The following is a 22665-nucleotide window of genomic DNA, read 5'->3' as shown; positions in this document are numbered from 1 at the left end:
AAATGGCTTCGGGAATGGATGATAACGAAGATTGCAGCCTCTCTTTGATCATTTCGTATTTTCACAATTCTTGTAAAAGCATTTAGCCATTATTGCAAATCTAAACAAATTTAATTAGCAAGTTAGATAAAAACACTTAGGTACTACTTACATGAAATGGACGTGAACTAGTTTTGTCTTCAAAAAGACAGATTTTGTAGGGTATTTGGAAAATAAATGATTGGAAGTGTAAAGGCGAAAAATACGAATAGGTAATAGGAAGAAAGGTATAAATGCGACGGAAGTGTGAAAGTAAAAGCAGAAACTAAGATTATAAGGGTAAAAGCGAGTGCAAAAGGTACAATACAAACGAAACGGACAAAAGTAAACAAGGAAGTAAGGTTATAGAACGTCTAGTTACAACCATTGTACCAATATAACTTTAGGATTATATTGCACGCCCATGTTGGTAGACGTGTAGACAAAGATAGCAATGTGTAGAACTTCCCTCTCTTTCTAAAGTTTCAGTGATGTTCGCTATTTGGCTTGCGGTGCGGATTGGTTGAAATCTTTTATGAGAAGGAATAACAGCCTTTCGATACGCAAAGCTCAAGGATTATCCAATGCTCGAGCTGAAGGCATGAACAAGAAGGAATGCAATGAATACTTCGAGCTCTTGCTTAAAACGTTAACTGAACACGATCTCATCAACAAACCTGGTAGCATCTGGAACGTAGACGAATCGGGCCTGCAACTAAATAATGAACCCGGCATTGTTGTGGCTAAAAAAGGCAGCGATGTGCACGTCAGGCAATCAACGGAAAGGGGAGAGACGGTGACAGTGGTCGCCTGCGCGAATGCCGAGGGTACCTTCCTGCCTCCTTTCTGTATTTTTAAAGGAGTAAAAAAGCAACAAGTTTGGCAAGAATCAATGCCTTCCGGAGCGGCTATCGAAATGAGAAAAGAATCAGCCTACATTGACGAAAACATCTTCATGAAGTGGTTTCGAGATCACTTCTTACCACGAAAACCAGCGGGAAAGTGTTTATTACTTCTAGATGGTCCTGGCTCGCACACGAACTCGCCCGATATTTTGGAATGTGCTTCCAGTAATGATGTTGTACTATTATGCCTACCAAGCCACACCACGCAATATTTACAACCACTTGACCGATCATTTTTTAAGCCTTTAAAGGCCCACTACAGGCACGCAGCAGGCGAGTGGGGAAACGCTAATCCTGGAAAGAAACTGGAGAGGCGTCATTTCGGGGAACTGCTTGGACAAGCTTGGTCTAAATCTGCAACTGTGCGTCTAGGTGTTTCCGGATTCAGGGCGTGTGGAGTCTACCCTTTTAAACCTACCGCTATTGCCGACGACGCATTTCTTGCAACGACAGACTATGATTCCCCACCATCTGACCAGGAATCAAATTATGATGATGAAGGTCCACTCCCGTCAACCAGTTCTGACCCTTCGACTGCACCATCGACCTCTAAAGAAGTCACTACAATCATCGTGACACCTATAAAAGATAGCCCCATAGAAGATAGGTTGCCGTGTCGGGGGAAGCCAACTCCAACAAAACTCCTTCTCGAGGTTTCCCCAATTCCCACGCCCGTTTCAAAAAAACCATCTTCAAGAAAGCAGTCAGCTCAGGTGTTAACCTCGCCAGAAGTAATGGCTGACAAAACTAAGAAACGACTGGCTCTTGTTGAGAGAAAGAAAAAAACTGAAGAAAAGAAACTCACTAAAGGGGAAACAGCTGAAGAGAATAAATGAAGAAGAATGCAAATATAACAGGTCATGGAAAGAAAAAAAGATGTGCTCGAAAAGACGATAGTTCTTCATCTGAGTCTGAGGATGAGCCTGTTCTAAGTTCAAGTGAAGACGAGTCGGTACACGACAGTAATATGTGCGAGGAGTGCTACGAAAATTACAACACAACAACATCCAACGTCGATTGGATTGAGTGCATCAACTGTTCTAGATGGATGCATGAAACCTGCACATTGTATGAAACAAGATGTAACATGTGTGGCCGTGCAGAATTGAAAAAACAAACTATTAAAAATGCCAAATAAATTGTAAGTGCCTTTTATTGCAGTAAAAATCTACACGTTGACCGTTTTGTATGTTAATATCCATAAGCCATCTCTCCCTGCCCTAGTGCGGCATCTTACCCACCCAGGTGGGTGAGATGGCCAAATGCAGTTTCTTTAGTTTTCCGATTATATATAAAAAACTCTTTCAGACAACATTATCAATGTGAGATATATGGTGAAGTAACGACCAACGAGTAAGCTGGAGGTTAGATCTTTTTTTTAAGTTCAACTTGTGTCCATTTTTCGGGCTGAGAAGAAACGTGCGGCATCTCACCCGGTTTTACCTTATGTGGTTGGTCATCACCATCAGTTGCGGAAATGTGCATAGAGGAAAATACAGAGAACAAAATGAAAATTGTCACAGTACTGCATTTCAAAATAGGTACCTATTGCTGTTAATTTGTGTAGTTTAGAAGATGGTTAATTTTTGTTTATAGCTGCATTGTAATCATTTTGTTTATTTAATTGTAAAGAAATGACTTGTTATAAGACAAGGAACATTTCGAGATTAATATTTTAAAAGTTTATCTCATCTTTTTCTTCGGTTGTAGATAAGTTTTGGTGATTTATTGTGTACTCCGCGGAATCTTTCGTAACTACTTGAATTTCATCATAAATGTAAGCTGACGCTCTCTCCGATGACGTGTAGTTGAATGGCGACGCGACGTTTATTAGATTCGATGATAGCAGTGACTACTTGTATGTTGTCGGTACTTTTTGATTCAGGCTTGTGCATTTAGAAGCTATGCTATATGGCCAATCTTCTTACATTTAAAACATTTAACTTTGTCATCAGACAAAAAGATTCGATATTCTTCATCCTAAAATTCAACGACAATAGATTGTGGGCAATCCACCTCCTTATCAGGCTCGCATGCCACAAACACTTGTCGCCAAAAGCTATAAACATGTAAGTAACCTTCACCTCCCTGTTCCTGGGGATGATACTTGTGCTGTTATGTGTAAATTTGTTTATTTTCATCCAGATCACTGTGCAAAGTGACTTGCTTCTATCCAAAAATGCAGTTTTTTTATATTTGCTATAGTATAAAATGTATAGAAAGCGTGATCACAGTTTAGAGAGATCTTGCGATTTGGTTGAAACTTTAAGAATGAAGGATGTCGTATTTTGAAAGGTGGTAACTAAGAATGAATGTAAAATAAATTGGATCGAACTTGAAGTAGAAAATTTTGATAGGTTTTAGTTTCCCACGGGAGAAAGGTATTTACATATTTTTTTCCTGAATTTGTTCATTTTCACATGGGATTAGCTTTGTTTCCGTCTCATTTAATTGCATGTGTTAAATTCCGATCTCTTCATTTTCGGCGAAAGTATAGCCCAAAAATACACAGTTATCGTTTAGTTGTAAATTGTAATTTGCAATTTAAATTTGTACATGCGAGATTTGCTTAAAAGTAAAACATAATGTTATTTTGCGGGATATATTATATGATTTTTGCGTAACAGCAGATCCCTGAAGCCCGGGGCACTAAAAGCTGGCTATTTTGTGTAACTACGCGAAATTTAATTTGTTTTTTTCGTTTATTCTTGCTTGATACATTTAACGGGGGGTTATTGTGACATAATTGTAAATTTAAGAGCCAGCTAATTAAGGAATGAAAGGAATTGCGTACAGAGGTAACAGCTTGTAATGTAATTTTGTTTTTAACTCGATTGAATCGGCAGTAAGAGCGTAGCTCATTAAAAAATTAAAAGTGTATTACTCCCTCAACGTCCATTTTAATTACTCCAGTTCGCATAATATATCGAGCAGAGCTTCACGTATATCACACGGCCGTTGTTCGAGACACTTCCACCCCCACAAACTGTCAATTTTATACTTAACCTAATTAAATATTTCTTGCTACCTGAAGCAAGGTTAACATGAAGCAGGAATTTTCAATGCTTTGGTGTCGTGAAAGGAAAATCATTACTGTTCAGAGATGTGAACGAAGGTTATGTGTTCAAACATCCAACAGTTTCAATCATAGTTTAGGTGGTGTCAATATTATTGATGTGTTCGAAAGCGTCCTAGACTCAAGCGCGCCAAAAATTCTATACACACTGCTATCTGAATGGGATTTAAATTTGACGAATAATACATAAATGTAATTACCCATATAATTCCCCGTGTGGTTACCAGATTTCGGCAATTATTGTGACCTGTTCCTATTTGAAAATAGTTTACACACAGGGTTGTGCATTGGGTTATTAAATGAAAAGGGCTTAAGATTCTTCATAATCGTCATAACTTCCTTACATAGAATTGAGCGCCACGCAGCTTTTTAAAAGTTTTACTTGTTCTGTATAAAACTGGGAAGTAATAATGAAATCCAATTAGAAAATACTGATATATCTAACTACAATCAAACTAAATTTAATAAATGATTAAGGGGGGGGGGGGTACCACACGTTTTACCCTTCATGGTATTCTAATGAAAGGTCTCACCGAAATGAATTGGTATGTACAGAGTATAACTTTCCTGCACGATTTCCTTCCGAGATCAGCAGGTGGCCGGGGGGGGGGAGGAGGGAGGAAGTAGAAATTAATTTTATCTTTTATAGAATTCGACCAATTAAAGGTCTCAATAAAATGAACTTTTCTACAAACTACCGCCCTTCTCCCTTCCCCTTATCAAAATCGGAAGTTGTAGAAACTGGACGAAACGTGTATTCACTTCGAAAATCAAACGAATACTGAGTCACTGATAGTGTTACCATCTTTTCGCGTGCAATATTACCTTTGTCTCTACCAGAGCTGGGCATGAACTAATTCAAAATGGAATTAATTCGTGATTTAATTCTATTTTGGGAATTAAATCCAATGGAATTAAGCCTTTTTTTTGGTACTGCTATAAAAGGGCTTGTAATTAAATCCTTTTGCAGAAGGAGTTGTAAATGTGAATTGTAAAAAATGCTCAAATCACACGAAAGGCTTAAGCCATATGAAGGCTTAATTCTTTTCAGAGATGCTAAATCAGACAACACTACCACAGCAAATTGCAGTTCATAATGAGGCCGAGTACTTCAATTTCAGAGTTAAGTAGTGTCATTTAATGCAAAACTGACCATTTTTGTATTAAATTTTACCCGAAATCTTATTTTAATATAAAATTTCATTTTCATATGGGTATCATTATGTGTATGTATAAAAACAATATTCATAAAGTATTACTCAAAACTTTATTTTAACAACTATTTTTTATATTATAATTGATATACGAAGAATTTTTGTGGAAAAAATCACGCAAATCTGATTTTTTTAAATAAATAATTGTTTAAACAATATAAATAATTATTTCTCCCCTTTAGAAGGTTTCTGATTTTAAACAATATAAAAAAAGGCGTTCTCGAGTTCGACGAGGAACAAGCGGACGGAAATCCATCACATATAAGGGGAATTTCTTTCGAAAAATTCCCCTAAAAAGTGCTTATTTTGGGTGCAATATGAAGATCATATTTTACAAAAATTGCTTCAACTTTGAATCCCAACGTGTCAATAAGTGCAGGAGAAATTCATTTCACGGGCATCACTACTCCAAGCCGCTTACCTACGTCATAAAATGCCGACCTTTTTAAAACACTCCTGCCACTTCTGAATGTGTTCATTAACCAAGACCTTTGCGCTTTACATGTATTTAGTAATTTATAGAGCTATCCTCTTCGTCCAAGACAAAGGTCCTTCTCTGCTGCTCTATTAAAGAACGACCTAAACTATGGACATTTTGCGTGCAAATAGAAACCGTACTTGTATTTACAATTTTCCGTCTCAACGAAGTAATTGACGGTTTAATTGGAATTTGGCGTTTAGGGCTTTGATAAGTTCATGACGGACACGAATATTGAAATATATTTACACGCCGCGAATGGGACTAATTATGCTCAATACAAACAATTAATTTTGTTCCAAATTAATTGCTTGGCCTTTACCTATATATCTCGGTTGGGTTTTGTAATGTTTGCACTGTAAATTGGGTTTTCCAGGATGGTAATTATTCATATTTTCATGACTAACAGAACAAGGCATAAGATATTTTTTATAAATTTCGTATTATTAGAAATTGCCATGCAATTAATTACACTCATCTTTGACTCCTTTATTGCATTAATCTTCTTGAATATTAATAGGAAAATGCAGAATCAAGATGTACAACGATGTAAAGAACCGAGACAGCCAATTACTAGATTACACAGACAAACTTAATTCTTTTACAAATTAGCTACCCGTTCGTAATTAAATACACCTGGCAAAGTTGTATTATGATCCCATTTCTAGTTAAGTTGTGGGATTTAAACTACTACACCCTCACTTTGATCTGTTTATGTAGTTAATCCTTTTTAGACAAAGGCGCTGGTAAATATCTTAAAGCGATGACTTAATTAAATGCACCACCTCTCTCTTTGGCGAGAAGGAATGAATATCACAATTTGGATTTGCGAATCTAACACCACTATTCGAACAAAGTAGTCAATTTGCATCCCCATTTAAAACGTTAGTGATATTTAATTCGTTTGGAATTAATTTGTTTTGTATAGCCCCATCGCGATATTGGAAGGGTAGATGAATGAATTTAAAGCTAGAAAACCGTATAAAACAAGAATAAACCTAAATGTCAACATCAAATGCATGCTACTTATACTCCTTCAGGTTATTCTGCAGGTTTGACGTGTTAGTTGTTTATCACGTATCATCCCCTATTTGTTTATGTTATAACACACACCACACAGGAGGTAAACTTATACTGTAATATTACAGTGTGTCCTTTGATACTACGTAGGCGTCTAAAGATGCTATACGCCTTTAGACGAATTTACAATAGGTACTATAGAGATATGTGAATTTATAAATATACCATCAGGTTATGGGGGCAGCGTGCTTCGTTGCGGGATAAGTAATTTTTTCGTGATTTGTGAAGTTCGTGTTCTTCGTAAGAACCGCGTTCAGGTTCCTCTTTTTTGAAAATGGAAAAGGTAAGTTCGACGGTACTGATTTCAATGTATGGAAATTCCAAATGCAATCGTATTTGGATGTGTACATGTCGTAAATGGATCATCGCCGAAGCCAAATGAAGACGAGGCACAAAAATTAAGTGAGTGGAATACATTTGACAAAAAGGCAAGGATGACCATAGGGTTTGCGCTATAGAGAAAAACCAAGTACGGCACGTAATGAATTTAAAAACGGATGTGAGATCGTTTAGTTTCAATTTATGGGCTCAAAGATGACAGTTTCGTAACATATCGCCAACGTTGAAGAAATGGCACAGCGCTTGGAGGATTTAGAACAACCCCGTTCTGAATCCGAAGTTGTTATCAAAATTCTACTCAGTTTGCCAGAGGAATATAGACCGTTTATCGCCGCCTGGGATTCCATTGATAAAAAGAAGCAGAAGAAGTGTAATTAGTTCCACGGTTGTTAAAACAAGAAATGCTTCTGTGTGGCGGTATTCCTATGATTCGAATTATTATTACTGCTCGTCTATTATTGATTTATTTATAAAATGAAGGTATAATTAAGAAGAAAATGTAAAAATGCAGTACTTAAGCAATTACAGAGTAACTGGTAAAGGATAAACAACTTTGGCGTACCAATTAACGGAAAATGCCGTTTCCGAACCAACAATAAATTTTATTATTAGTTTCCATCGTCCTTCCGGAATGAAGGGAGGAAAATTTGTAGCATTTGGTTCTATATTACACCCGTAATAAAATACTCCCTGTAATGAAGTAATTGTAGGCGACAAACAATTGACCGTAGACGTACCTTTAATATGGGACATTGTACATTAGAATCTTTCAGCAGATTAGGAATATCGAATTCTTTTCGGTTCATACCCTCGCAATATGGCATTTTAAACTCAACGGGCCCCTTCCGATACTGATTGCCTCTGAAAAATCCACTGCTGACGGATATCTAGAAGAATTGAATCAACGCGTACTGTCACTTCACACTGATTAAATACCTGTCCGTCCCTATCGTTAATGATACGACCGTTGCTTATAAAGCTAAAATTTAAGTATAATCTATTGGGATTTACTTTCACACACTTATAAGTGAAATTTTTCACCAAATTGTCGTTAACATCGCTAACATCGCAACGCTCGTGCACAAACGAGTAACCATTTTGCTAAAAACGCCAAAGCTATTATTTTTCTACATTTAATAATGATTTTTATAATACCACTGACTCAGACATACAAAAATAATTAATGAACACAAAAATAATTGTCACAGCAGTTATTTTTAATGCTGTCATATTCTTTTTTCGTAGTACCTAATACCAAATAAAATGACTACTATAGTGGCTCAACATTCAATATATTTAAGCAGCGGTCCACTGATTATCATTCGGTATAATCTACTAATGCTTAAATAATAGTTACAATTCAGGGTATAATAAAACGTTGCAAGTCAATATTGGATTAACTGAATCATAACAAATAGAATCGTGGGTACACATTAGGGATAATAAAGAAAATTACCCTTTGACGTGATTTACAAAAGTCATACCTACATATTTTTGGATATTCATTTTTTTGGTTCCGATATATTTTTCTCGTGCATTCTTTTGAGCTGCTACTATACCGTGTATTGCACCTGGTGTACTTATTTTTTTGGTTTTAATTCAGCAGTTAACACACCTTGTACCCTTGTTCCTAGCTCACATGTTTGCCGTTTTTATAAACTTTTCTGTTTATTTGATGAATGTGCATATGATCTAATCTAGCGTGATTCCTATCGATTGGCTCACAAACGTCATTGTGTTCTTGCGCATACTCGCAAGTTTATTGACTTCCAAATATACCAGTTTAATATTCTGGACCATGGTCTATCAGTAGCACCATTTGGACTACTTTCATCAAAAAAAAGGGAACTGTTAAGAATTTCTTAGGATAGGTACCTAAAGTTAACGGCATACCTAAAACCCGGGACGGGTGTTTTTCTTACCTACCCGAAAAATACGCAGATTCGGTTTTTAACAACTGAAAAGTCAACACCTTTTGTATATTCGATGTCTCGTTAAGTATGTGTTATCAATTAAATGTCATAAACCTTTCATTTGTTTCATTTTTGTTATTCGGTTAAAACGCCGCAAAGTTTTACAATATCGCGAATTATCATAGTGCGATTGTGGACCCCACGACTTCAGTAAATTTCCACTACAAAGGCAATTATCCCCACAGGAACTATGGCGATTTAATAGATTTTATTGCTTTTTTCTTAATTTGCTAATGGGTTGTCAATGTGAACCTTTTAATTAATTAATATACATAGCCTTCAAATGAATCTCCATCAAAATGTAATAAATTGAAAAAATATAAGTAAGCATTAACTTCAAAAACCTTCAATTACTCAGATTTACTGTTTTTTACCTTTTAAATTTTTTTGCACCACCTTTGGATCACAACGACCCAAATAGTGAGGAAGTTCATCTAGCAACAAATATATGGTTCCTTGACTTTGCACCATAGGTATAGTTTTCGTCCCTTTAGTAGCAAGAACGTATCATGTACAAAACACATCAAACATTCAAGCAGAAAAAGTAATAGGGTACCGCTCCGGGATCCTTTTTGTTTCTTATGACTTGAACACGTATATTATAAAGAAAAACGGTTCATGAAGTTTGGATGCGGATGACACTTCATTAACTATTGGTGTTAAAAATTCTCTTCTCTTAGACAATTATGCGACCCTTCAATAAAGGGAACTGAATGAATAGATCGGGACTAATCGCCCACATATAAGGTGCGGCAAAACCAGTTAATAATACGCTAGCTTTCATCTCAAGCAAAATATGTGCAAATAAATTTAAACAACGAAAACGAAACCTTAATTTAACTTAACTGAACTTAACTGATCTAAACTGACCTTAACTGAACTTAAATGAATTTAACTTGCCATACTCTGTTTCGGCCTTAAAGCCTGGGTTCCACTTTTCGCATTCAAAAATGGTGTGTCTGATTGTATCTTCTTCGCCGCAGTACACGCAAACGTTGTTCTCCCTCCTTTTGTGCTTAGCTAGATAACTACCAAAGTTGCCGTGCCCTGACAGAGCCGGCGTGACCTCGTAAGTCAGTACTCCCCATTTCCTCTCTACCCATCCCTCCACGTTTGAGATGAAGGTTTTTGTCTACTTTGGGCCCTATTCCTCCCATTCTTTCTGCCATTGTTGCAGCGTATCTCGCCGCCCGCCCAGTCGAACAGCGTTCTTTTGTAGGCGTCCTGCCTTTCCTTGACTAGGTGTCTAATCGTGTGCATCCCGGCTATGGCCAACGCGCACTCGGTGGATATGATAACAGCCCCGCCAAAATATAGGCCTTCTCGCACGACTAGGGGCATCGTGCGCGGGTGCACCATCCTGTTCAAACCTGATGTTCCATTTTTTTATCGTAATAAAAATGCTACTGAATACAGTATGTTTTTTTTACCGTCTATATAAAGTTGATGATTTCTCTGAAAAAAACGTCGCAGTGAACATTTCTCAACGTTATATTGTAAAGCTCAAATAGTGGCAATGAGAAAGTGTTTATTTAATTTAAATTTAATTGCACAACTCCCTAGTTTGGCCATCATTGTACCAGCTATGCTCTATGCTTTCCGAGATCCTCATGATAGATGTCCTTATCTTGGACACAGTGCATAGGTACAATCATTGACAAAAGTAATGATCGCCGAATCAACATTTAAAAATATTGTGCACTTGGAAATGTGAACCAACAAGTTAAGGTATCTCTTCCTTGAAGCAACCGACGGAGCGCGATGTGATAGGCATGTTGGTTGCTTATGCAGCAGAGTACCTATTAGGGGATCATTACTTTTTTAAATGACCGTACGTGGTATATTGACAAAGCTATTTTGGCAGGGTCCGTTTTGTATGCGGGCCATTTTGAGCGAGGCTATTTTGACAGGACTGTTTTGACGGGACACGATGTTAGGGATTATGTGTGTATGTGGCATCCTGTGTTACGTTTAGGAATGAATTTTCCAACTATATGGCATGTGTTAAAGATTGCTTTTTTGTAAATGTTTATATGTGTTGTTATCTAAATCTAAAATGTTCAAACTATGGTGTAAGGTACCTTAGGTTCTATAGCTATGTCAGAGTATTTGTGGTGTTTATTATTTAAATTGATTTTTGTATTTTGTCTATAATAAGTTTAATGTATTGTCTATTATTGTAGTAGCTTTATCTGTGCGTAGTGTTCTATTCCAATATAATTTATGTGTCGTTTTCAATTATTATCTGTGGAATGTATTAAATTTGTAGTATGATGTGTTATGTGTCATGTTATTACATTATGTTTTAGGGCTAATTTTTGTTGGACGATTGTAGCTACTTGATCGTGTTGATTTATATAGTTGCGTAGTAAGGTAATAACGAGCAATAAAAAATAAGTGGCGGTCGAGTCGCCTTTGGTAAAGTGCGATTTCCGATGTAAAGAAAGATTCCAAAGGTTTTTGATCGCATAGTAGAAGTAGAGCGCATGGTAACGAAATCCACAAGAGAAAAGGACCAACAGTTTAAAGCTCATCCTCACTTTCATTTTTCTTATATGATGATTGGTCTGTAACCAGAAGTAATGTATATCTAATCTTATGTGCAAAGAAAGATTATCGGCGTTGAAAATATTCCGGCCAAACACAATTTTGGCTGTATACTTACATATTATGATGGAGCACTTAAAAATGAAATAAGCAACTCAAATCTAAAAGGGCAGTTCAAAATAAGCACAGTAAAATAAGTCAACAAATAATGTAATATGTCAACTACCACTGCGGCTTACAATTAGATATATAAAATACAATGAAAATGAAACTACGTCATACTACAACTCATAAATAAATTAGTGGAATGTGCTTATAAAATGTAAGTAATACTATTTCAAACATGAATGCGAAATGTGCGAGCAACTGGAAAAACAGCTCGCTACTTTAGTTAAAATTTGCACAATTTGCTAAATTTGAATTCCTGTTTGATATTTACCTCTTATTTTCAATAATTACGCCTTGTCGCAATATAAATTTTGATTTATTAGCAGCATTACAGCATTGTACATTTTACTAGCACTTTAATCGATTGCGTCCCAACCAATAATGATGGAATGAAACAAAAACAATTTAGCATGGAATTCTACATTGATGATATTGATCGAAATGTAGTTTGTTAAATTTTTTGTCTAACCGACTTTGTGGTTCAATGGTAGAGCGGTGGGCTATAAATCCGTCGGTCGGGTGTGCGAACCTGGGTTGAGGTGAATTTTTCATCTGTGGCAGGGATGGAAATTACCTTAGACCAGTTCCGAGCATTCTACCGGCTACTCCGAATTACGTTTTCCTGCAGTTTTCCTAATTCGTAAGGTAAATACCGGAGTAGTATAGTGTACAGGCACCTCTAGAAAGTATTATGTGGGTCACTGTAATTGGGCGCAAGTCCGTTGATGGCTCAGAACAAGAGAGGGATAATAATAATTATTGTATAACATATCATATGTTACGTCAAGAAAAGTTCCACTATAGTATTACAGTAGCTTTAGCTATTATACAAAGCAAACCTTTAATTTTTATACACCACTGTTAAAAGCTCTATTTTATATGTGCAATGGCTGTCTTTTAACTATTTTGGTTCAATTTATAAGAGATGGAAAATTGTCATTATGCACCTTGTTATTCACTACGCCTTGGAGCTTAGACCCAAACTTGAAACAGGCGGATATCTGATTTAGTGGAAAACCATATTGCATACATTTTGACGTATTATCCTGTTATTGATAGATCCACTCGCATTGGCCGCAGAAGTCGTCGATCTCTCTTTCAAAGGCATGCAGTGTGCGGTCGTGTACTTTTTTAAACACCGTCTTGAAGTGTGAAGCATTAAGCACATTTTGGTAATTTCAAAGTATCCAGGGTAGGTCAGGGCTAACCGTTATGCCACGTTGGTACCTTTATTCACTCGAAGCACGCGATAATAGTAACGCCCTTAATGTAAATCGAGTTTCGTTCTCCCAAAGAAACATATTTTTTACTGGCATAATGTTGCTATACCGCTCCTTATCGGAATGCTGTTTTTTTGAGTCGAAATCGGAACTATCTAGTATGTTGGTGATGGAACCGAAGTAGCCGCCAAAATTCGATTTAAATATTCCCGAATCCGAGCCTGGCGCGACGAAAAAGGTCAAGATTGCGCGTTGTTTCGTTTTCGTGGAACACGTGTTTTTTTCTTCTCTGCTCTACATTGAAATGGGCCATAATTTACAATAAAAGTGTCAAATATTACGCTATGCGAGGAAACTTAATGATCCGTATCGACCCGTCTCGGAGCACGTTCAATTTTCGTCTAGGATTTGTTTAAATAAAAAAAGGGGGAGAATGCGGGAGAAGTATGTGTGCTTTTGTTGAGACCAGAAGTAAATCTTTACGTTGCGAATAGTGAGTGCACCTTCGACAATTACAAAGGTGATGTACTCGTTTTATTTATCTCTACGTCTATTGCATCCCTCTAATAACGATATGATCGTGTCCAATTATTTGCCAATATAACTTTATTCTCGTACAGCATTGATTATTGCCATTTATAACACATTCCAGATACAAATATTGCAGTTTTAATTATACTGGTCCTACTGGAAATTACTGACCGATTTACGTGTTTTTATTTATATTTAGATACTGTATGTTCCCTTAGGGGCGATATCCAATACAAGTATGCAGAACTACATTTTAATTTATAATTGAATTTATTGCAGCACATTTCGCTTTTGTTTACCTGAATATGTTACTGTTTATTTACAGGGTGCCTCATCTGGGGGCGAGTGACGTACGTTAGGTGGTTGATTGTTACATATTGCACTTGGCATTGTGAATTAATTACTTGATACCAATGTTTGCCACGACATGTTCCTTTGTTTTGTTGTAATGTGATAGTACATAAAATTATGCTCCTACTATTTATTTCAACCGGGTGATTATGATTATTAATATTTGGCGGGGTGACTTGTTTCGAATATGTACTGTGCTATATTTGATACCGATATATAATCTCGATTTGACGTAGCAGAGGCTGGCTAAAGTTCAGAACTGACATACGCAGAGATTATGTTTTTTGTACTGTTTTTTTGTGTCTTTGAAAAGAGCCATCTTGACGATATTGTTAATCAATCCGATTAGTCGATCCCTGACATGTAGTGACCGAATATTGGTTTTGTGTCAGTCTTTGTTATGCCAGTGCAAATATGTTAACTGTCAACGCCTACATGAATTGTGTATATTTTGTTTATAATTATGTATGCGTGCGAGTTTGCCGTTGGTTACTCTGTTATTTATGTTATGTCATGACTTGTCTTTTGATCGGTTATTGTCAGTACTCATGGTAGAGAGCCTGGAGTTCGGTAATTTATAACCCGGCATTTTAAGACTAGTGGGTTGGACTGGCCCTAGAGATGTCTGAATGAATGAGTTGGGGTCCCGCTTAGTCGTACATGAGGGCGCTGGCTAGGCCCGGCCTCACTTGCGCAGGGATTCGCTAAAAGCGTGTGGCGTGTTCTCGTTGTGACCTTTTGTTTTGTTAACAATTTGGGGTATCCTTCCTATGTGAAAGGCTCTTCTGAGAGGCCAACTCCTAGCGATTTCATACAATGCTGACATGTCATGACCAGAGCAACTAAAGACTACTCGGTGTGGGATTTGGACTGGCCATCCAATATCCAAACCTATTATATGAATTTATTGTAATGTTTTAATGATGGTTTTTGTCATGTGTGTGTGTAATATTGATCCTTTAGGAATTCCAGTGGAGCCTGGGATTCGACATTGTATTGATGTACTTGACAACATGCATTTATGCCATTACAGACAACTAATTTTGCTATAAAGTTCAATATTAATTTGTTGGCTGGGTTTTTTCTTGGCCAATTCTTTTTTTCCCAGCCTATTTTTATATTTGTACTCGGTGAACTATCATTTTCTAAATTTAATCTTGCAATGCAAATTATTTGGATTAAATCTCCGTTTTTAAAGCATGTACTTGTTTTATTTGTATTCCTTACTTGATCCTCACTCCGACAGGCAACACATATCTTGTAGCGACTCTTAAAAACACAACGTAGTAAGTGGTCCTATTATTTTGTTATTCAGGTTAGGTTAAGGGTTAGGTAGCTTTGTCTCTAGACGATCACGTGCCATGGGGTTCAGTTAGTTTGGGAGGGAAAGTTTTGAATTTAAATCTTGAGTTGCGCAGTCTCTCGGGGCTGGCCTGAGTACGGCAGCAACATCAATAATAAGATGTAGACGTAGAAACAATTTTCAACCCCAATAGACCAGGTATTTGTTGTTGACTTAATTACGGTCAACGAAGAGCGCAGCAATTATTTAAAAATGTTTGGTTTTTCTTTGTTAACGCATATATTTATGAAAAGTTTACCGTTCAAATCGAAGATTGCTATTAATGACCTTTGTCGTCGTTATACCTTTTCATAATTATTTGGAAAATTGAGTCGCTTACCTGCATTTTTACTGTTTGACGTCATATCAGCTGGTTCAAGAATGCGTCTCTGAACAATCGTTTTATGTCGTTTGTGCGTACGACTTTGAGGATACATTATAGTGGAATTTATCATTAGGATTTTCATTTAAAGTGTACATTGATTTAAGATTTTTCAGTTTCAGTTTCGATTTATTTTAATTAAATTGTAATCTATAACATTTGCATCATAAATAAATAAGACTATGTATGTATTACCTGCAATGGACTCTATTTATTGATTTAAATTTATAATTCAGGTATCGTATCGATTTTGATTTTGATTAAAAATCGGCGCTTTATCTGAGCACAACGTCCCCAAATTATCTTGTTTTGGACATACCAACTACAAATCGATGAGTCAGTAAGTAAATATTAACAAACAGTGGCGTACCGACGTGTAGGTAACATTTTCGGCCATATACATTGTGAAACAGTACCACCTTCGTTATAGGGATATTTAAAAGTGATATGGGTGGGGATAGGCAGCACATAATGTCAATTGATATTCGATTTAAAAATCTAATCCTTTGAGTAGTTCGCTGGAATCAAATATTAACTCTAACCTTGGAACTCCTATGGACTACATAGTTATAGAAGAAACACAAAATTTATATTTTGAAAGAATTAAATAAATTACGATATATCACTGTCATTAAGTAAATGGCTTTATGGCTCAGTGGTAGAGTGTTGGGCTATAAATCCGGAGGTCGGGTGTTCGAACCTGGGTTGAGGTGAATTTTTCATCTGTGGCAGAGATGAGACCTTAGACCAGTTTCGGGCATTCTGCTGGCTACTCCGAATTAGGTTTTCGTGCAGTTTTTCTAATTCGTAAGGTAAATACCGGAGTAGTATAGAACAACTTAAGACCTTCTGCAGAGGCATTTCTAAAAAGCATTATGCTGGTCACTCTGTAATTGGGCGCAAGCCTGTTAGGGCCCAAAACAAGAGAGGGATAATAAATAAAATAAATAAATAAATGTAAGTTTAATGGAAAATGGGAATTATGTCCGATAGGTATTCTCGCACGATTAGGGCACCATCCTGTTGAAACCAACAGTTTCCAACTTTGGTTTTCACACATCGATGTATTCGTAATAACTACTCGATACATTACCCATGTACCTTTTTTTTATAGAGTTGATGATGATTCAAAACGAAACGTTGTAATAAAACGCTATGAGTTTCATTCGATGCTAACGCCCTAAAACTTTTAATAGGGCCATGTTTTCGATATTGTGAGTTTTTTACAAGATATAACCGTGAAACCGCAAAAATACACTTTTGTACGTACATTTTTACCTCACACGGTCATAGTAGGCAACAAATGACGCCAGTATAACAATGAAACCTTTTGTAGGATTAAAATGCAAGTCTAAGAATTATTTGTGCCTTTTTAGTGACAAAATAACAAAAATGAAAAAACTTAAAAAAAGACACTTTTCGTTAACAGAACACAGAATCTGGACCAAAAAGCCAACATAAAAATTTCATTGAAAATTGGATCCTTTCAATATTCATATTTCCCAATTTATTCTTAAGATCCCAGCACTTTCTTTTAAGTTTTCTAAAAAAAATGTCCAATTTAAGCGACTAAAAGATTCAAAAAACCAACACGGTACACGGCAAATAAGCTACTGAGTTAACGGCCGAATTTCTACCTGTAATGGGCGTAATGGCTATACAAGCTGATTCAAATTCAAGGGCCACCATGGGGATCTCGGAAACTGGAAGAGATAGGTAGGTAGTTTAAATTTGGCAAAGGTGTGCATTTTGATGCTTAACAAAATGCCGTTTTGAAACTGAAAAATTCCGACTACTTTAGAAATTTTGCAAAATCATTTTTATTTTTTACCGTTATTTAAAAAGTCAACAGCTATTTAAACCTATTTCTCTCCCGCTACAAAATGCTAGTTTTAAATTTTAAGTTTGACGTCTCGTCTCCGGTTAACCATCACCAACTTTGTTTTTTCTTATTTTCACTTTTTGTGTCATTTGATAGATCATTTTTTTCTGAATCCAAACAGTTAAATATTGCTAAAATATCTACTTTTTTCCTAGCAAACTTTGTCTTGGATAATGTAACTTCATAGTTTCTTGCGTTTTCACTAATAAATAGCGCCATTTTTTATTAGAAAGTAGTGATATTTACATTTCTAAAATCAGAAAAAAATGTTCTACCAAAATGACACAAAAAGTAAAAATGACTTCCATAAGAAAAAACAAAGCTGATGGATGGTTAACCGGGGACGAAACGTCAGACTTAAAAAATTTAAAACTAGCATGTTGCAAAAGGAAAAAAGTGGCTTTAATAATGTGTCATTTATTTTGAAATATCTTTAAAAATATCTTCGGTAAAAAATAAAAACAATTTAGAAAAATTTCGTTTTTTTCCGGATAGTAGACAGTAGACAGTAGTCGAAATTTGTTCAATTTCAAAACGACATTTTGGTAAGCATCAAAATACGCAACTTTGCCAAATTTAAACTACCTACCTATCTCTTGCAGTTTCCAAGATATGAATCAGCCTGTATAGAACCGAAAATAAAAAATTAATCAATTCTAAAAAAGTAATTTGTTTATATTTCCAATATAACCAAGAATATGTATTTGTTAGGTAATTGAACCGCTACCCGAAACATTTGCAGATTTGCAATAAACATTATCAGTTGCCTATCCAATTACTTATTTTGGCGCAATGAAAATTTTTATTAGTAACCCTTGACAATATGTTTAAACCTTCCTATTGTAATTTGGAGAAGAGGAATCATTCACGTTAGGGGATGGTGGAATACCTCAACACCAAAAAATCATCAGAAATTTTGTTATTAATCTGATTATTATTTAACCCATCAGAACGTACCAATCATGTGCTTAATTTAAACCAATAGCTCAATGTTGAACACTTTCGATGAGAAAAAACATAAGTTAAAAAGTAATCGTAAACGATTTACATAAAGCGCATTTCCACTTGCATTCATTTCCCATTTGTAAGATGCAACTTTTGTTAAAATCGTAAAAATCCGGCCACAAATATGAAAGATAGCGTTGCACATGGTCAATCCATTGTTGACGTGCTACTTCAATTTCAGTTTATGAGAAGAATTTCATTTCAATGCTCTTCTAAATAAGAAAGTTGGAACTGCGCATGCGCAAACCTAAATTTTAAAACTAATGTTAGATTTTCCTTTGTTCCAAGCGCCTAAGTATCAAATTTCACTTAAATAATAATAATAATAATAGTTTATTGCCACGAATAAATTCCTTTACATTGGCATTGTCATGAATGTAGATTAATATAGAGAAAAAGACAAACTAAAAACATAAAAAGGACAAACGTTATACATTGAGGAAAATAAGATGTTAGTGTGTCCGGTTTAATTCGCATCAAGCTCGCCCACGGAGTAGTAATTTTTTTCAAGTAAATAATTTTAAGATTTTTTTAAACAATTGAATATTACTTGATTGTTTTATTGCCTTTGGTATAGCATTAAATACTTTGATGAAATTATAGTAATACCCTCTCTCATAACGCGTTGTTCGGTGAGTGGGTATGGTCAAATTGTCACCATTCCTTGTACTCATTGCGCTGTAAATATGGCTATTTTTATTGAAATCATTTATGTTTCGCCACGTATGTACCGAGGCGCAGTATATAACAAGGCCTATTTATGGACGCGATATATACAAAGCTTTATGTACGACTGCAACAACCCTTAAAAATGAAAATTTCATGGAATTCAATAAACGATAAAATCTATATATCATTGACAACAGATGTCAAGCATTTGTATCTCTAAAATACTTGTATTTACCTTGGATTGACACCTAAGTACGACTGTCACATTGACAGGCGGTCGTTTTACTTTATCATTATGGACTAGGCCCTAATATTGCAAATTATGGTCACTAATTGCGACTGTTATCACCGCATTATCAAGCAGTCGTACATAAAGTAATTAAATAGGTACTGTAATCAATTATAATTGTAATCGATTTCCAGCTCTACCTCCTGTTGATGTAATGATGCCGAAATATAAATAAACAAGTTAAAAAGTAATCGTAAACGATTTACATAAAGCGCATTTCCACTTGCATTCATTTCCCATTTGTAAGATGCAACTTCTGTTAAAATCGTAAAAATCCGGCCACAAATATGAAAGATAGCGTTGCACATGGGCAATCCATTGTTGACGTGCTACTTCAATTTCAGTTTATGAGAAGAATTTCATTTCAATGCTTTTCTAAATAAGAAAGTTGGAACTGCGCATGCGCAAACCTCAATTTTAAAACTAATGTTAGATTTTCCTTTGTTCCAAGCGCCTAAGTATCAAATTTCACTTAAATAGTTCCATAGATAAAAAAGTTGGCACGGCGCATGCGCAAAATAAATTTTGAAACTGGCGTTTGATTTTCCTTTATTCCCAAGTGCCTATGTATCAAATTTCGTTTAAATTCTTCCATAAATAAAAAAGTTGGCACTGCGCATGCGCAAAACCAAATTTTGAAATTGGCGTTTGATTTTCCTTTATCCCAAGTGCCTATGTATCAAATTTCGTTTAAATTCTTCCATAAATAAAAAAGTTGGCACTGCGCATGCGCAAAACCAAATTTTGAAATTGGCGTTTGATTTTCCTTTATTCGAAGTGCCTATGTATCAAATTTCGTTTAAATTCTTCCATAAATAAAAAAGTTGGCACTGCGCATGCGCAAAACCAAATTTTGAAATTGGCGTTTGATTTTCCTTTATTCCAAGTGCCTATGTATCAAATTTCATTCAAATACTTTTATAAGTAAAAAAGTTTGCAATTCGGTTTATAAATGGTCGAGATGCGAAAAGGGCACTGTGAATTTTGAATCGATTCGATTCAACTTTTGGCATTGCGTATTATATGGCTAAAGCTATGCCCATATTGAATTTCATGCAATTCAGTTCATAACTAACGGAGATGTAAAAGCGATCGAACATTTCTAAACAAAGTTATCGTTCACACGGACAGATAGATGGACAGACAGACAAAGGAACAGACGAACAGACCAACCGGCAGGCGACAGATAGCAATGCAAAATTATAAACGATCTCTAGGATCGTTAATAAACGGCAAAAGTGTAAAATTATGGAACATGTAAAAAACGGTTTTTTGTTTTTTTTACAATAACTTTTTTTGTAAGCGGTACAGAAAAAATTCCTTCCTTGGTACAAGACTCGACACCATAACGAACCAAATAGCGAAAAAAGTAGAACAATAGCTCTTAAGATAAAAAAACTAGTAGCGTCGCAAAGTTAGCGGACGGACGGACGGACGGACGGACGGACAAAGTGGCCACAATAGCGCATTTTTTTTTTATTTTTGTGGAAATGCGCTAAAAAGACTGGGTAGAGTTAAAATTTTCAATTGTTGAAATGAAGTTCGGCAAGAAGCTGCACTTGGAAGACCAACCATAGCCCTAATAATGCGTTTTTGTGCTATAAATACTCGACGTGTATCAGACGCATTGAACCAAAGTAGTATGCTGTAGGCTAGTACACCATGTACAGCTGCGAAGTAATACGCTCGAATTGAGTTAAGGCTTAGGCGCTCTTTGAGATATCTGATAGCATAGCATGCACTATTCAGTCTGCCCACAACATAGTCAACCTGCTTGCACCACTTCAAGTTTTGGTCAATATGCACCCCTAAGAATTTAGTCACTTCAGTTTGTTGAATGGACTTGCCAGACATTTTTACAAGTAAGGATTGGTCATTAAAGTATGTGAAAGCTACAAGAGCAGTTTTTTGTGTGTTAAGGATTAAATTGTTATTATTACACCATTCTACCATGTTTTTTGATATTAATGTTAAACTGACGGACAATTCTTGAGCAGTTTCACTGGCAAACAAACATATGACGTGTCATCGGCATACTGAATAAGTGTTGAAACTTGTAGTGATGGTTTTAGATCATTGACGAAGAGTAAAAAGAGCAATGGGCCAAGAATGGATCCTTGTGGCACCCCTTTGTTTAAACTAGTTGTCTCTGACAGTGTTCCAGAACCATTGCTGTTTTCAATATAGTACTGCTGAGATCTACTACTCAAGTACGACTTCATCAACTTCAAAGCAGTACCTCGAACTCCGTAGCTCTCTAATTTAGGTAGTTCCATAGATAAAAAAGTTGGCACTGCGCATGCGCAAAATAAAATTTTGAAACTGGCGCTAGATTTTCCTTTATTCCAAGTGCCTATGTATCAAATTTCATTCAAATAAATCGATCCCGTCTTTGTATGATAAGTAAAAAAGTTTGCAAATCGGTTTATAAATGGTCGAGATGCGAAAAGGGCACTGTGAATTTTGAATCGATTCGATTCAACTTTTGGCATTGCGTATTATAGGGCTAAAGCTATGCCCATATTGAATTTCATGCAATTCAGTTCATAACTAACGGAGATGTAAAAGCGATCGAACATTTCTAAACAAAGTTATCGTTCACACGGACAGATAGATGGACAGACAGACAAAGAAACAGACGGACAGACCAACAGGCAGACGACAGATAGCAATGCAAAATTATAAACGATCTCTAGGATCGTTAATAAACGGAAAAAGTGTAAAATTATGGAACATGTAAAAAACGGTTTTTTGTTTTTTTTACAATAACTTTTTTTGTAAGCGGTACAGAAAAAATTCCTTCCTTGGTACAAGACGACACCATAACGAACCAAATAGCGAAAAAAGTAGAACAATAGCTCTTAAGATAAAGAACTAGTAGCGTCGCAAAACGAGCGGACGGACGGACGGACGGACGGACGAACGGACAAAGTGGCCACAATAGCGCATTTTTTTTGTGGAAATGCGCTAAAAATGATATTGGGGGTTGGAGAAGGGCCACGCGTTGTATATTTACGTCATTAACGAACAAATTTAATTCATTTACCAATTTAAAAAAATTAACGTGGCAGTCGTAAATAAATGAGAAATATAAATAGCGGAATGAAACAAAAAAAGAGCGCAACGCAGCAGTAGAAAAAGCAGGAACAAATCTCCATTAGCAAATTACAATCCGTCTATCGCTTGATTTAAAACT

General features: G+C 35.9%; 2 protein-coding genes across 2 annotated transcripts; one reads left to right on the top strand and one right to left on the bottom strand.

The window, feature by feature from the left end:
- The first annotated feature begins 553 nt into the window (after window positions 1–553).
- Window positions 554–1759, top strand: LOC116179569. Its single transcript, XM_031499367.1, has one exon. It carries the CDS (start codon window positions 554–556, stop codon window positions 1757–1759), a length of 1206 nt encoding a protein of 401 aa, XP_031355227.1.
- A 5686-nt stretch (window positions 1760–7445) lies between these two features.
- Window positions 7446–8333, bottom strand: LOC116177843. The gene is made up of 4 exons (XM_031496979.1): window positions 8266–8333; window positions 8047–8211; window positions 7848–7997; window positions 7446–7800 (listed from the first exon to the last, which is right to left on the bottom strand). Exons 1-4 carry the CDS (start codon window positions 8278–8280, stop codon window positions 7633–7635), a joined length of 498 nt encoding a protein of 165 aa, XP_031352839.1. The 5' UTR covers window positions 8281–8333; the 3' UTR covers window positions 7446–7632.
- Between the last annotated feature and the right edge of the window lie 14332 nt (window positions 8334–22665).

This window comes from Photinus pyralis, unplaced genomic scaffold (assembly GCF_008802855.1).
Source record: "Photinus pyralis isolate 1611_PpyrPB1 unplaced genomic scaffold, Ppyr1.3 Ppyr1.4_LG8, whole genome shotgun sequence".
NCBI classification, from domain to species: Eukaryota; Metazoa; Arthropoda; class Insecta; order Coleoptera; family Lampyridae; genus Photinus; species Photinus pyralis.
The sequence above is the reverse complement of the archived record's forward strand: the minus strand, read 5'-3'. Positions and strand labels throughout refer to the sequence as shown.